The sequence below is a fragment of the Diabrotica undecimpunctata genome, chromosome 6, assembly GCF_040954645.1.
Source record: "Diabrotica undecimpunctata isolate CICGRU chromosome 6, icDiaUnde3, whole genome shotgun sequence".
Lineage (NCBI taxonomy): Eukaryota > Metazoa > Arthropoda > Insecta > Coleoptera > Chrysomelidae > Diabrotica > Diabrotica undecimpunctata.
In genome coordinates, this window is record NC_092808.1 from 149,599,998 (window position 1) to 149,617,675 (window position 17,678).

General features: G+C 32.7%; 1 protein-coding gene across 1 annotated transcript in view; it reads left to right on the plus strand.

The window, feature by feature from the left end:
- The window catches only part of LOC140444671 (uncharacterized), a 48,404-nt gene that overhangs the window by 15,070 nt on the left and 15,656 nt on the right, over window positions 1-17,678 (plus strand). The window contains exons 2-9 of the mRNA XM_072536432.1: window positions 6,265-6,405; window positions 7,162-7,324; window positions 12,210-12,401; window positions 12,513-12,697; window positions 12,869-13,207; window positions 13,870-14,424; window positions 14,792-14,799; window positions 16,377-16,676. Coding sequence (XP_072392533.1) covers window positions 6,265-6,405; window positions 7,162-7,324; window positions 12,210-12,401; window positions 12,513-12,697; window positions 12,869-13,207; window positions 13,870-14,424; window positions 14,792-14,799; window positions 16,377-16,676 — 1,883 coding nt within the window. The remainder of the gene's footprint in view (window positions 1-6,264; window positions 6,406-7,161; window positions 7,325-12,209; window positions 12,402-12,512; window positions 12,698-12,868; window positions 13,208-13,869; window positions 14,425-14,791; window positions 14,800-16,376; window positions 16,677-17,678) is intronic.

Genomic DNA, 17,678 nt, shown 5'->3' on the forward strand with positions numbered 1-17,678 from the left:
TATACCCTAGAAAAAAATGTTTTAAATAAAAAATGTAGCTGAGTTAATTTTAAACAAAAATGTCTATTACCACTTTTTACGTAGAATGAACCGTTCTCTTAGAAACAATGATTGAAGCGACCGTCGATTTTCAACGACAGTTACGTGTGCGAAATTAATGTTCAATAAAATTTGTATCAGCTCGACAGTAAAAATTCGATATCTTTTGATTCCAGTGACCTATCGACAGAATTCAAGATGCGTTTTAAAGGCAGAGAGTTCAGCTTTTGTATCCAGTTTTTGTATTTTACCGCAAATAAACTCAGATTTTATAAAAGTGTTAAATAAATGGAGACCAGGAAATTCCTAAAGATTGGAATAAATCTTATATAAGCTCCATATATAAGAGAGGGAATAAAAGAGACTGTTCCAATTATAGAGGTATTAGTGTGACGAGCTCTGTGGGCCGGTTGTACGGCAGAATATTAAAGAAGAGGGTTGAAAGACAGATACAAGATATTGAAGAACAAAGCGGCTTTCGTACTGGGAGATCCTGCCTTGATAATATATTTATCCTACGACAAATAATTGAAAAGCGTGTCGAAAGAAGTAGAGAGACCCATTTGGTATTTATAGACCTTGAGAAAGCATATGATAGTGTCCCGTTAAAGAAAATGTTTGAGGTCCTCAAAAGGTCCGGATTGGATTCGACGTATATCCGAGCGATATATAAATTGTACGAAAATGCAGTTAGTTGTGTAAAAATTGGAACCAGAACCTCAAATGAATTTAAAGTCACTAAAGGCCTAAAGCAAGGATGCTGTTTGTCACAGACACTCTTTAAAATATACGTCCAAGAAGCATTGAGGAATTGGAGAAATAAATGTAGATTTATGGGCATCGAAGTGGGACAAGAAACTCTGTATACATTGTTGTTTGCAGATGATCAGGTGGTGGTTGCAACCGATGAGGAAGATATAAATTATATGAATCGAAAATTATTTGAGGAATATGCCAAATGGGGGCTTACTGTAAACATAAGCAAAACAGAATATTTAAAAATTGGAGGAAATACCACAGATCTGAGGCTTCAAAACGCAGTCATAAAAGGCTGCAACCAGTATAAATATCTAGGAAGCATCATATCAGCAGATGGCAGAGTTAAGATAGATGTACAAAACCGAATAACCCAAGGGAAAAAATGCATCCGAATACTGAATTCATTACTGTGGTCTAATAAAATAAAGATGCATACCAAACTTCGCTTATACAGAGCAATTGTAGAACCAATTACCACATATGGTGCCGAATGTTGGACGATGACAAAGAATGAACGAGATAAAGTAGACGTTGTGGAAATGGATTATCTTAGAAGGTCATGTCGAGTATCGAGAATGGAAAGAATCAGGAATGAGGAAATACGAAACCGTACAGGAATTAGAGATACTCTTTCAGATAGAATACAAGGAAGGCAATTACAATGGTATGGTCACGTGATGAGAATGGAGGAGGAGCGGTGGCCAAAGAAAGCCTTAATGTATGTTCCGCCAGAAAGAAGGAAAAGGGGAAGACCACCAAATTCCTGGAGAAGAGAAATTACAAAAACAATGCAATCTAGAGGCTTAGAAGAGGGAGATTGGAGAGATAGGAAAAGATGGAGGCTGAAATGCGGGAAGCGGCAATCGCCGTAGGACCCCCGTTATATGATGATGATGATGGTTAAATAAATAAACATATCGCGATTTTTCCATGAGATCAATACAATCTATCGCTTTTAAGTTTTGGCAACAAATATGGGACATTTGAAATATGCTTAAAAAACGCTAGATTTAAACTTTCACATAACAAACGATCTAAAACGTTTAAAACTTTATTTTTTTTTTTTTAACCACTATTACGTTTTTCAAAAGAATTAACCTTCTGCTATATAATCTGTTTTAAAGATTGATCTTTAAAAATGGAAATTTTACTACGACTGGTCAATGAAAGTGATCAATTCTATTGATCTCATGAGAATCGTAAAAAATGACAAAAATCGCGCCATGTTTATTTAACACCTTTATAAAAACTGAGTCTATTCGCGGCAAAATACAAAAACTTCATACAAAAGCTGCACTTTTTACCTTTAAAACTCATCTTGACTTTTATCGATAGGGTTCTTGAATTAAAAGATATCGAATTTTTACTGTCGAGCTGATACAAATTTTATTGAACATTGGTTTCGCAAGCGTAACATTGACGGTCGCTTCAATCGTTGTTTATGAGAGAACGGTTTATTCTACACAAAAAGTGATAATAAACATTTTTGTTTAAAATTAACTCAGCTACACTTTTTATTTGAAACATTTTTTTCTACAGTGTACAGATTCATAAAAAATCGATTTTTTTTGTTTTTTACCCCCCTACGAGGATGGTTTTAAGGGAAAGTCCGGGGTTAAAAGTGGTAAACTTTTTTGCATATTTTTTTGGGTCCCAAAATTAATACTCTCGGCAAAATTCAGCTTATTCGTATAATTTTTAAGGGTCAACTCTGTGACGACGGACTATTTATACAATTTTCTGTATAAGATTTTTTCCAGATTTTATTTTTCATTCACTAGTCGAAACGAAAACTCACTCACTTTATTGTACTTCTTTCGAAGAATTAATTTTAGCATGTAATGGATTCCAACGATTTTTTTGTAACGAATTGATAATAAACGAAGTGATGTAAACCAAAAGCGTGCAGAGATTAAAAAGTGTTTACAAACATTGAGCAATGCGTGATGCCGGTTGCAAAAGAATAGTTACAGCTTCTGATCATACGATTTTAATTCAGGAAAACATCGTACAATTACAAAACATTTTGTTTTTAGCAAGATAAGACTGTGCGTAACGGACGTCATTATTCAATTTAAAGCAAAACGAGATATTTGGGTCAATGTATTTATAGAAGTGTGTTCAAGTTTAGTTAATTCGCTAAAAATAATTCGGCAACTTTACAAAATAGAACTATAAGGAAAGAGGTATTTTAACACAATTGAAATATTATCGAACGACAGAGTAGCTGTAAAATAAACTTCTTATGAGAATTACGCAGAGCTCATTTGTGGTTTAATGGTAACAAAGGCAAATAACGTAAATTTTTATTTGTTTGTTCTTTATTAACGGATTCTCTTTAAAGAAAGTGGAATAGAATATTATTTTCGAGTGCAAATTGTCACATAAATCAATTTTTGAGTATTCTGTCTCCATATTCTGGTATATTCTTCCAGTAGCGATCTATGGAGTGAGTAACACTGAGAAGCAAGTCCTCATCTCTTGTATTAATGCTCGTCCATAGATCGATTAGATACACCAGCGTGTTTTAGACTAAGTAGCAGATCCATTTGAATTTTGTTAGTCTACAACATCTTTTACTGGGCCTTCTGTGGCTTAAATTTTTACAATTCTAATTCATACAATATACTATAAACCTAAAAACAAAATACATGTTATATTTATATCTTACTATACAATTACAAACAATTTTATTGCGTTTTATACCCTTTTGTTTTAATTTGCCTGAGATTTGAACATTTGCCAAAACGCCACGCCATTGCAAAAGCTGGAAAACCAGATTCCAATGCCGAGGAACTGATTAAACCTTGCGTGAAGGATGTCGTACAATGCACGTTAGGTCCAGATATGACCAAAAATATTGATAATGTGCAGATGTCAAACAGCACTATAAGCAAAAGAATTCACACTATTTCAGACTTTGTAGAGAGAGAGCTTTGCAGAGATATTTGCAGTGATGGAGCGGCTGCAGTGGTTGGTAAAATTAGAGGGGCGGTGTCTAGAATGGGTAGTGGCAGAAAATGGCTTCAGCATTCATTGTATCTTACATCGCTATTCTTGCAAGATTTGAAAGACGTATTGGATGGTTCTGTGAAAATAATTAATTTGTGAAAAGCCGCCCGCTTCGAGCACGCCTTGTAAAGCTCGCCGCTGAAGATATGGGTATGGATTACTTCAATCTTTTGCTCCTCAGAGAGGTCCGGTGGCTATCTAGGGGAACAATTTTAGGGAGACTATTTGAACTAAAAGATCCACTGATTATCACATTTACAGAGGAGTCTTTTATCCGAGAATTAAAAGATGTCAATTGGCTGCTGAAATTGGGATACCTTCCAGATATCTTCCAAATAATACATAAAACCACAACTTCGCTTCAAGGCAAAGGAGGAGCACAAATTGATAAAATCAAAGCCTTGCGTATTAAAGTTACATTACATTACAGGAATTTGTAATAAGAAATGAAATCAATCCTCAGACGAACTTCTTTGAAATTGTTATTGCTCATTTTCAATGTTTGGAGGAAAGTATTATAAACTATTTTCCTGAAATTGACTCAGAGGACTTATATAGCTGGATGATGTACTTGAGATCAGCGAAGATAGCAGTTTAAAACTCAAATACTGTGAAGGAAGCCAAGAAGACTTCTGGATGCAGGTATATTCAGAAAATAATGTTGTTGGCAAGGTTGTTGGCAAGGTAAAAAACTTGTGTGTTTCACATCGACTTATCTCTGTGAGTCTTCTTTTTCCGCATATGTTTACATTAAAAACAAATACAAAAGCAAACTTTAAGCATCACGGGAATTAAGGGGCAAACGTACAAAGATTCCCATAATTATAAAGGATATAATAAAAACATCATCGAAACAGTTTCATTCATCACATTAAGTAAGGATATATTTATATTTGAAAATTGAAATGTTGAAAACTGCCTTATACAGTATCCTAAAAGCATGTTCCAATAGTTTTCTTGGTATGGTATTACGTCCTCTTGCTGTCTGTATGTTTGTATGTAAATTTTATTGTTTGATTTCGGTTTTGTGGATATTGTAAATAATTTCAATATATCCATATGCAGCATTTTGGCAAAATCAGAGGCTTTAGTAAAACCTACGAATAAAAACTGTCTTGCAGAATTCATTAGAGTGCTTAACCAACTAGTTAGAAAACCTGTTTTTAAGTTTAACCTATTTAAAACCCTTAACAACTTAAAGTAAAGGATATATTGCTTAAACAAATACAACAGAGATATTTGCAGTATTTTGGACACATTGCTAGAAGAACAGGTACGATGGAAAAACTGATAGTCGAGGGTAGAGTTGAAGGAAAGAGACCTAGGGAAAGATCTCCAAGCCGTTAGATGAAGGGAAATCGTGAAAAAACTGTAGAGGTATGATGGTGTCACCACATCCCAAAAGAGATTAGGACTAAGAAGGAGGAATTCTGCGAGATCAGTAACATCTTTAAAATATTTTTTATAAAAGCTCTTGATAATATCTACTTAATACCAATATTAATATCTGGTCATACCAGCTAGTCTTGTTCTTTTTTCATTGAATGTATTATTCTATTTATACTTCAGCGTTATACATATTTCTCTCCTGATTGTTAGGCCAATAAACCATTGAACATTTCCCTCAAATTTTTAGATAAAATCAATTACTTTTCTTACTATTTTTCATTACATTAGAACTACTACGATTATTATTTTTTCCTGTCATATATCCCAGAAAGAAAATTTTGATTTCTAACAGTCATCAGAAGTTTCTTCCGTAAATAATTCCTTTATATAATTTGCACATCCTTCACTACACTGGCCTCTTGTTTATATGAAACTGGTGTTAATTGATGAGCCAATGTCAACAGCAACATTAAAGTATCTTTAACGAAAAAAAAAACTAAAAATTGTATCTACAAAAACCAGTTTATACGATCACTAATATTTTTAGGACGTTGTGTGTTAATGAGTACACATTAAACAATCTAAAAGCTATTCTGTTAATTGTCAAGTGTCAATATTAAGATATGGTTTCAATATTTATTTTTATTTTGCCGATTTTCTTTTAATTTTACTTATTGACAAATGGATATTTGCGACAGTTGATTAAAATCTTTATACAAATTAAATTATGGATCCTAAATAAAGTTATTAAAAATATAATCGTTAATTTTTATCATTTTCTTTCACTTTTACTTTTTCTATAAAGCAGTTGGTTCGAGCTTCACTCCGATCAGACATTTTTCAAACGTTGTAGTATAAAATACAAATTGAATCTGCAACTTTCAGTTGAAATTCGTTAAAATCAAACGATAGATGAGTAGATGACAGATGGATTGTCGTCCGTGGCTCAATCATTCATATTAATTATAGGGAAACTAACTGATTATGTTATAACAAAAATGTTATAACTCTCATAACTTTTTTAAATTCAATATTGTATATTTAACAGCGTTCTTTCTATTTCAGGCTCCTGAACCAGTGGAATCATGGGAAGGAGTAAAAGATTGTACCAAAGAAGGATGGGAATGTCCCTCGTTAGATATATACTTCAAACACCACATTGGCAACGAAGACAATTGCCTTAATATGAATATATACACCAAAGAGGTAGGTCTATTTTATAGCACTTCATTCTAATGTTTTCCTTGAGTTAATATCGCTTTGGATATTAACTCAATGGTTAATCGTGGTCCTTAAAATCTAATCTTTATCTTTTGTTTTATAGTTTAGTTAAATTTCTGATTAGCATAATACTGTTCATTCCATATATTTTAAATGCTTTGCCTCCTTTTTCTCGGCTGATACCCTCCAGAATGTTTCACGATCTTATAGTCATTCCAGAGCGAGTTTCGTAAAGGTCATCCAAAGTACTCTGTTGTGCAAAAAACCAAATGATTTACATCTATAATATTAGATTATCATTTTACCAATATATAAATCAAGTTGAGATTTAACTATTCTTTAGAATTACTATGATTTAAGTGTATTTATCGTCACAAGAATATTTGTCCTTCGAAAACTGTCTTCTATTGATATTGTAATCTGTTATTTTTTAAGCCATTCAGTCACAAATTTCCTGATTTAAATAAAATAGCAGGATGGCCTAACTACTCTCTTTATTCTTTCGTTTTATATCAAAGTACATAAAAACTTTTCTGGTAAAAACATGACAACCATAGATTTTTAAAACCGGATGTGTTCACTCACTTCAAAATTAGTGACAGATGATAGTTTTGTTCCTTTTTCTAAATGAACTTGTATTCGTAATGTCATTGAATACTTTGCCTAACTGCTACGTTATGTCTTAAATATATTTTTAACTAATACTTCTTTACCTAATCTATTTTTTATTTCGTGTTTTAGCTTCCAAGTCACAACCCGAACATGAAGAAGAAACCTGTTATGGTTTTCATCCATGGTGGCGGTTTCATGTATGGCTCCAACAAAAGCATGCACGTTGGTCCAGATTATTTAATGACTGGAGATGTTGTATTAGTGTGTATCAACTATAGATTGGGAGTTTTGGGTAAGTTCTGAAGCTATTTTCTTGTGGTATCTTAGTACAATTTAAAAAATTACTTTCTCTTATAATACAAAGACAATCAATCACACAAATTACAGAAAGCGAGTCCATAATTTAAGCTAATAATGTGTGTCTAAAAATACAACTGTATAATTACTACGAAATTAAATGTATCTTCATTTAGATATAGACATTTAGATCTTTTTATGATGATTGAATTATCATAGGAGGAGAAATAACAATATACGGTACGCCGACGATACTGTGATTCTAGCTGAAAACATCGACGATCTGCAGGAGCTAATCAATAAAGTTGACATGGAATGCACAAATTGGGGACTGTCGATAAATATCGATAAAACTAAATACATGGTGACCAGTAAAGTGGATATCGGCGCAACCCAACTGATATTAAACCAACAACCGCTGCAGAGAGTTCAGAGATTCAAATACCTTGGATGTTGGATTACCCAAATTCTAGATCCATCCTTCGAAATTCGATGTAGAATCGAACAGGCAAGAAACTCATTTCAAAAATTCAAGCCTCTATTATCCAATAACTCATTAAATTTGGAAATCCGTGAAAAGTTTACAAGATGTTACGTGTGGTCTGTACTTTTGTATGGATGTGAAACTTGGACTTTAAACGCCGATATCATAAATAAAATCGAGGCGTTTGAGATGTGGTTGTATCGAAGGATACTAAAAATTCCATGGACTAGCAGAACTAGAAACGAAGAAGTTCTTCGAAGAATGGGACATCAACGAACTTTATTAAATATTATTAAGAGACGTAAACTAGAATATCTTGGACATATAATCAGAGGACCAAGATATGAGTTCCTTCGGCTAATTCTCAACGGTAAAATCGAAGGAAAGAAATGGATAGGACGGAAGAAACTCTCTTGGTTGAGGAATTTGCGGCAGTGGACAGGTTTTACAGCGGACCAATTGCTACACGTAGCGCAAGACCGAGATCAGTATAAAAATATTATAAGCATGGTAGTCGCCGACGTTCCGTAGGGATATGGCACTCTAAGAAGAAGAAGATGATGGTTGACCTTCCTTCATTAAATAACTTAACGAAGCTAAAGAAACCCCTTAAACATGATATTCATAACAATTTGCAGTGTGGATGTTTAACTGCAATATCACTGTAATTTTTTAACTCTTTACTTGAGAGTTTGACTAGTTTTGTATCTCTTCTTCTTCTTCTTCCTTCTTGTATGTAGGCTTTAAAGGCTGTTTCTTCTTCAATATTAGCCTTCTAAATTATTTAAATTATCGCACCATATTTTTCTTGGCCTGCCAATACTTCTTCGTCCATTTGGTGACTTATCTCGTGCTATTAGCCTGGATAGATCTTACGGCGCTATACGATACAATAAACCATAGAACCCTGCTAAGATCTACCACTATGTTTGACTACGATCTAGTAGAGACCATTAGGTCATCGCTATATATAATAGACTATTACTGTAAGATAGTGCTAAATGGAAAAAAGTGCAGATGGCGAACTCCAAGGGAGCGTTCTGGCCCCGTCCCTGTTTAGCCTCTACGTGAACGACCAGTCAATGCAACCCCAAGCAAAGAGCATTGTTTACGCTGACGATCTTGGTATAGCTGTAAGAGGGAAAACCTTCGCACAGGTAGAGTCGGCAATGGAAGAGAACAAAACTCACTAAAACCAAATTTTGCTAAAACCCAAGTGTCTGCATTCCATCCTAATACCCATCTGGCGCATGTAAAACTGAACGTATCCTGGAAGGGGCAACACTTGGAACATACTGAAGAAATATAATTGAAAGCAATTTACTACTGCTAGTACTGACAAAAAAGCCGATAGAAAAACGTTTTCCCGAAAAAATATCAAAAAATGAAGCAAAAAAGTATTTCGAAGTTTCTAATAACAAAGTTTTAATAAGTGAAAGGCCAAAAAAACCAAAAACAATATTTTTCGAGCTGATAAACAGTCTAACCTTGCAAAAACGCTAACCTTCCAAGCGAAAATTTAGACATGAATTCATCCTCACTAGATTTTTATATTAAAAAAGACTGTCGTGTCTGTGGGGTCGGTACTTGTTCGAGGAATCCGTAGGAGACAATCCGTAGGATATAAGAGACTCTGTAAAATAATGAAGCTGACTCTAATAACAAATAATTTATTTATTCAATATGGCTACATAAACACATAAAACCCGACTTTTGATAGCTCTATAAGGAATTTGGACGAAAGAAAGAATAGTCCCTCATGCCCTCATGCATATGCATGTATATAATGAAAATCCTGAAAATTAATTCACATCGTACACCAATTCACATCTCTTTTAACATCAAAACTATAACAAACATTTAAAAACCTTAACACCGTTCAACAGAATACACCAGTTAACCCTTTTAACCTCACTTACGATGACAATAACGTCTACAATTGTTATGTTTTGATCAAATGTTTGCCGTGATATCGCATGCGATTAATCACATGAAATTGTTTCTATAATTACATACAAGTGAACTTAAATAGCTCTTGAGCTTATTCCTTTTATAATTAGAATACGTCAATGATGTTATTATTATGTTAACTGAATACCTTGCACAATTTTCTAATAGCTGTGAAAAAACTGGGTGATTAAGAGATAATATCAGATATTATGAAATGAGTACGATTAACTTAAGGTCAGTCGATGGTGATTTTAAGCGTCTTTAACTGTATTTTACAAGATGGTGACTTCTTGTACTTGATATTATTTTTAGCTGCGATTTTCAAGTAAAAAAATTAAATATGTAGTTGTATTATTTCTTTCTTTATGTGTGTTGCTTGGTCTCACTGGCATTGGCAGTCATTCTGGCGAAATATTCTAGAACCGAAGTTTAAAGAATTAGTTGACACTGCGTGTATCTCTGCAGCAACGAATGTTCTTTGCCTCTATTATTAGTTGTAAGATACTATAAACTAGTTATCTCGAAGAATACGACCTAGATGGGATATTTTTTTTTATATATTATGGTTGTTGAGAATTCCTGAATAATGTTAAGTCTTTTGTAGGACTTCTTTATATAATCGTTTTTTCCGCTTGGTATCTATAGCATTATTATGTGAATCTACATCACTATCATACCTTCAGATTGATGTTATAATTGCAGAAGGCAAATTTCATTTTAACCAAGGTTGAATCAGCCAACTTAATTATAGGTCTGATTTCCTTATTAAAGTCCATTTGCTCCGTGGCATAACATCTCAAATATCTTCACAATTTTTTTTATATTTACACAAAAGATTATTTACAAAAAAAAATCAGTATTCACCTTCTGCATGATATTTTGCCAACTTTAGAACTGTTTATTTTATTTCAACTAGTGCTCTGATGAGCTTTCTTCAATTATTAAAATCTTTTCTGTCTTATTTTTGATTTTCAATGATGATCAGTGATTTTTTTTAAGCAGTAGTTGAATAAGAATGTTGATGTGGATTTCTAATATCTGATTGTACTTAGTATTCTTTCATAGATGTCTTGGATGGTAGGAAGTTAAAAGTCTTGATGAAAGCAGTGTTTTTTGATCTGCCTTGATAAATCAGAAAACGGTCATATACTTTTTTGATTGTGTACAACATTGTGTATGAATCAATTATTAATTCTAGTAATAACAATTGCTCTCTGATGAGTGCATTCACTACATACTTCTATTTTATCAAAATGTTAGTCGTTTGTTATTAATGTTTTTATACATTAATGTTTTATCTAATTAAGGACCTATTTCTACTAATTTCTTAGTATTATCGACAGTTTTCAAATATTTTAATCATTTCGCACAGAGGTCAAACTAAAATCGCAGCTTCTGTGATTGTCAAATCGGATCTAATATTATTGGTTTACAAATCAAAATAAAAATATTGAGCTTTTACTTATCTTTTCGGAAATAATATATTAAATATTTCTGTTTAAAAATAATAAACAACTATGAGAAAACCCATATTTCTTATATCCGTTATCAATCATAGTATGCAAAATTATTAATAATTGCATCAGATGTTTTTAGTGGCAGATAATCTTGGAAACATAACCTTAATTCTTATCTGTGACCTTTTTCCATAAAACACTGAAGGGTATTTTTTCGTTACACTGTATTCAGCTAAATCATAACTTCCTAAATTCTATTTAAACATAAGATCATAGTTTTATGACATTACTGTACAAAGTACACCACGAAATATAGTAAAAATAATAAATGTACTGCAATGAGAAAATAATTAAGTAGTCGTTTTTTAACGTGATGTTTAATTTTTTCTATATTTCATCCATCCACGGTGCATTTTTCAATTTTCCCACAAAAATATTTCAGAAAATTTCTGACAAATTATATAACAGATCAAAGTTTCCACACTCAAGTTTGAAGATTTTAAAATATATAGGAGGTCCTAATGCGCCTACCGCTTCTCGTATATCACTCCCTATCTCAATCTGTCCCTTTTCTTTCTGGATTTTTTCGTGCATAACTAGATTTGTGTCTTTTTTACTATGTTTTTGTCCTTTTCCTTTTGCAATTTAAAAAAGCGCAAAAAGACTTTAAAAACAGTGTTGATAAGATAATTTTTATATCATACTTTTACTGTGACACCTCGTAATCTTTGGTTTTTCATATATTTATATAAAAATGATCCGGCTCACAGGACCAAAATTATTGTAGGCCTTAAATTTTTTATACCCAATAAGCAACTTTATTCTTAAATTCAAACGAAATACTTAGAGTTAGGTTGATTTTTGTCATTTAGCTAATCAAATTAGAACTGAACCTAAAATATTTTATGTTAATGATACTGAAAATCTAAAACGAAGATCGCAAAAATGGACTAACAGGACGAATACTTACTTCTATAATTTCTTTGCAGGTTTCTTAAGTCTAGAGGACCAATCTTTGGGTGTGCCGGGAAATGCAGGCTTGAAAGATCAGACAATGGCACTAAAATGGATACAAAAACACATTGCTAACTTTGGTGGCGATCCAAATAACGTAACAATATTTGGGGAAAGTGCTGGTAGTGCCTCAGTTCATTTATTGCTTGTTTCTCCACTTACGAAAGGTAAGAAACGATTAAAATGTGGGATTCTTATTCTTAGTTTTATTTGAATATTTATCTACGATATACAAATATTTTCCTTTGCCTTTAAACTAAAGTATTGTTTGTTTTTAGGCCTATTCCATAAAGCGATTATGCAAAGCGGATGTGCCTTCAATCCCTGGGCTAAGGGAACAAGAAACTTTGCTGCAATTACTAAAGCTATGGGTTATAAAGATGTAGATGAAAAAACTTTGTTCCAAAAACTTTGTAGAGCCAGTACAAGGAGCTTAGTAACAGCGCAGTTTAAAATAGAAGATGTAAGTACCAGAAAAATTAAAATAAGTTTTTAAATACTTGTATCCTCCTCTATATTGGTGAATACGTAATTGAAAAATTTAATTATATTAGATTTCTTATAGTAAATCTCACTATTTTGCTGTAATGTGTTCAAAATATGTACATTTTTAACATTTTTTTTTACTTTTTAGTCATTCTTCGCCAGCATTGTTCGTCCATTCATCCCTGTTATAGAATACCCCCACGAAGGAGCCTTCTTGACAGAAGACCCAGAAGAAATAATGAAAGCTGGCCGACATCATCATGTCCCCGTCATAATCGGTTACAATTCCATGGAAGGTTTAATGTACGAAATAATTAGAAAAACGAGGACAGATGCAGACCTTCCTGAGACTCTTGAAAGGGACATTCCTTTTGACCTTAACATTCCAGAAAAAACAGAAAGGGCGAAAGAAGTTGCGTTAAAAATGCAGAAGTTTTACTACCAAGATAAAGACCTTTCTGAGAAGAACATAAACAATAGATACAGGGTAAGATAAAAATTATATAATTTACAGTTATTATCATGTTCATTCGTCAATTTTAATGATCCAATACCTCATTTTGACCGCTTTGGTCCTGATAGGCCTCTAATAAAGATAAAGAAACACACAAAAATACATAAAAGTAAAGTTTTTATCATTTTAGTTTCCTTTTCCATAACAATTTTCAATTAACTCCACGCGACAAGTTCCTAGTTATTGCTCGTTACCCTCGTTTTTAACTCTAGTTGAGTTTTCCTTTCTCTCACTGTAGCTTAGAAATAACTCGATAATAATAACTCGCACATCGTTCCTTTCAGTTCGCTCCCGTCCCTGTTACTATCGCTAGACTGACTAAGAGTATAATAAACACGTAAATTCGGTAAGAGGGACTCTCTATCGGGACAGTACCAAGACAGAAGTTTGCAGGGTTTCGAGCTGAGCATCAGTCTCTGGAGACCAAGCCATTCAGCTCATTGAGCTATAGTCGATTTAACTTAATTATTGTCCAGAATATTTACAGCATCTTGAGCTAAATGTTCTCTTGGTTTTGTCTAAAAAGTCGTGTTTTTATTCTTATTAAGACTTTCTTCGGTATTAAGAAGAAAATTACAGTTCTTATATGACTATGATATCTATTTAAAAAATATTTATAAATATGTTTGTTTCAGATGGTAAGCGATGTGCATTTCCTCTATGGCATCCAAAAAACAATCACCTTGCTTCAGCGCCACAGCAAAGCTCCAGTATACGTCTACAGAATGAGCATCATCAGTAACTTAAACTTCTTCAAAAAATTCTGCGAAGTAAAATATTTGAAAACAATGCTTGCTCTTTCGTTGCTTACAAAACTATCGGGGGGATCCAGTATGAAGAACGTCTTCCAAAACCTAAGAGAAAAACTTCCTATTAGGCAAATAGAGGGCGTCTCCCACGCTGACGATATCTTCTACCTATTCAGCACTTTCCTAGCGCCTACCATTACTAAAGGAAGCGCAGATGACAGAAACATACAAAAATTCGTGAAGCCTTGGACAACTTTCGCCAAATGCGGTAATCCTACTCCGGAACCAACGGAACTTCTCGATAATGTACTGTGGAGTCCCGTTAAAGACGAGAGTATTTCAAATATTTTTGATATTAATGATAAAGTCAGTATTACTGGTAATATTGAAGGAGAAAGGGTACAATTCTGGAGAGATTTATATGCGGAATGTTGTGGTACAGCCTAAAAATTTCTTTGTCGAAAGTTGTAGTTGATAATGCAAAAATGTGATTTATATAGGTAGGAATAGATTGAAACGATATTTGATTGGCGTGTTTGTAGTTTATTGTTAAAACATCACATACTTATGCGATGTTTTTAGATGTATCAAAATCAATATTTTACATTTACTATCTTGAAAAATATGAATCCATTTACATAAAATGATTTAAAGGCAGTCTTAAAATCTAATGCCTTGTTTTTAATTTTTAATAGTCAATGCATGCAGTGTATTTTATTTCTTGTAGAAATATTTTCAATTATTTATTTTAATCCATCTCTTCTATACTAGAATGGGTTTATTCAATCTAATTGGTATTCGTCCTTAGTTTCATATGTAGAGTGCATAATTCTTCTTACCCAAATACATGTACTTGTACACTCTCCAAGTATTTTAAGTTGTTCTTTATGTGTAAAGTATATTGGAACATTGAAAACATGTATTGACTAAATATGAAATGATACATCATTGTTGTATCGTAAAATATATGAGTGTAACTTAAGCAATTTTTTGTCAAAATGTGATATGTTTTTGCTAAGTTGTTTATAAACTACAAGAGATTATTACTTGTATTTGAAATATTAAAGATCGTCTATTGTCTATATGTAGTATCGTAGATAATATTGAAAGTATTAATAGATAGGTCAAATGTATTTTAAATAGTTTTTAAATTTGTAAAATTAAGTTATACGTATTTATGTTATTTATTTCTTTAAAACAACATTTTTAATAAAATAAAAGTAAATTCTGATATATTAGTGTTTCTAAGAGACCTTACCTAACCTGACCTAATCTAACCTAACAATATACACCTGATTCTATATGTAGAAATTCAGCAAGACAACAAAACTGACTTGGAAAACCGAAAATTTTAAACATCAATTCAAAAAGCGCTCTAATAAGAAAACTTAAATATGGAAAAGCTTTAACTTCTTCAAATATAGGGTAAACTCACAAACTAATACTGGCAAATTTTTATTAACAATATCACTAATAAGAAACTACACAAAGTCTTAGAAGGGATTCCAACCCTGCGTTTAGTTGATAAAGTGCCGATTAAAATCTGCTCTTACTAAAACTAACTTTTCAGCGGTTTAAAATCAAGAAACGTAAAATATTGTTAGCTAAATAGAGTATTTAAACAACAAAGTTTCTTCACACAAAAAATAAACTGTGAGTACATTACCAATTTAATACAAATTCAATATTATTAAATATTATACATAACCCATAATTCAATACAACACATCAATTAATCCAGTTTCTGGTTTTTTGGCAACTTCCATAAGTCGAACTAATTAGCCGATACAGGACCGGCTCTAGAAAAATTTCATCAAATGAAGAAAACAAAAATTAAAAATGGATGATTCTGAAAATATTAGCATACCTACTACATCATCAACATCTACATACTCCAATGCAGTAAGCAACTTCAATTTTCCTTCAAAAGAACAAGCCATTATTCTGTCAGCTATCCAAGGTATTAAAATACATGAATACATAGTAGCCATAGTGTCTCTACTCACACCAAAAAATGTTATTTTTGCATCACGAATAGCTAACAACAGAGTTTGTATTTACTTGAACAATACTAGCATAGTAGATACCTTACTAAACAACCATAAAACAGTAGTCATCCAAGGCAATGAGATAGAAATTCGAAGACTTATTACGCCAGCAAGGAGACTAGTAATATCAAACATCTGCCCCAGCATTCCGAACAGTATTCTAGAAGACGAACTGAAACAACTAGAAATAACTGCAGTATCCAAATTAACGTTTTTAAAAGTTGGCATGCCCGAGTCTGAGTATAGTCATGTCTTAAGCTTTAGGCGGCAAATATTTGTCTCTCCGATAATCACCAAACCAATTCCAAATACAATCTTAATAACCTATGACAACACTCCTTACAGAATCTTCCTATCCCTAGATGGTTTAAATTGCTCTAGATGTAATACTACTGGCCACAAAGACGAAAACTGCACATCAACATCAACTGGTACAGAAACACTTAAAGATCCTTATACCTCAGAACTCGAACCCATGGAAGTAAATCAGAATAATTCAGCAACAAATATTTCAGATGATACAACAAACCGTTCCAACCCTATTTCTGCAGATATCCCAACGACAAATGATTCGCTTATAGTACACAGCATACCTTCAACTACAGCTAACAGCAATAATACTAAAACAACCAATCAAGCAAAAAGGCAAATTTCAACCTCTCCTGAAATCTCAGAAACTAAAAACCTAAACGAAACTTTCATAACTCCAAAAAAATCCGCACCCAAAAAAAAGAAAAAGGCTTTCGATGTCGAAGCCACATTAAAACCAATTGAAAATGTAAATAAACAAATTCCATCTCCAAAATTAATTTTGGGTGACACAAACTGTCACAACATCGCATGTGGATCACAAAGAACAGATAAAAATGGACGAATATTATTAGACGCAATTAATAACATAAAACTAGTTTTATTAAACACAGGAGCGCCTACTAGATTCAATGCACATAATGGCACTTTTTCCTCCATAGACTTATCTATCAGTGATTCAACTTTAGCTCCATTTTTACAGTGGAATACATTGGACCACCTATACGACAGTGATCATTTTCCGATAATAATTACTCACGACAAAGATGAAAAAACCTGTACAACACCATATGAAACTTGGAAATTAAAGTCAGCTGATTGGGAAAAATACTCGAACTTAGTAAGCATACGTATACCAAATCTCGTTATATCAGATAATATAGACACAACTCTATCATCTTTCAATGGTATAATTTTAGACGCAGCCAGAGATTCTATAGGAAAAACCAAAAATATCACAAAAGCTCCTCTTCCTTGGTGGAACACTGAAATCGCATCCGCTTTAAAGCAAACAAAACATGCTTTTAATATATACAAGAAGTTTAACACACCTAATAACTTAAACAATTTTAGATCTTTAAGGGCCAGATCTAGATTTTTAATAAAACAAGCAAAAAAAGAGAGCTGGGCCAATTACGTGTCGTCAATTGACTCGTCTACGCCCATAAGGGATATATGGCAAAAAATAAGAAAAATAAAAGGTTCAAAAACATTTAACCATATTGACACAATCACTACAAATGATCTAACAACTTCAGACAAACACGAAATCTCAGAAATTTTAGTAGAACACTATCAGTTGTATTCAAGCAATCAGCAGTACCACCCAAATTTCTT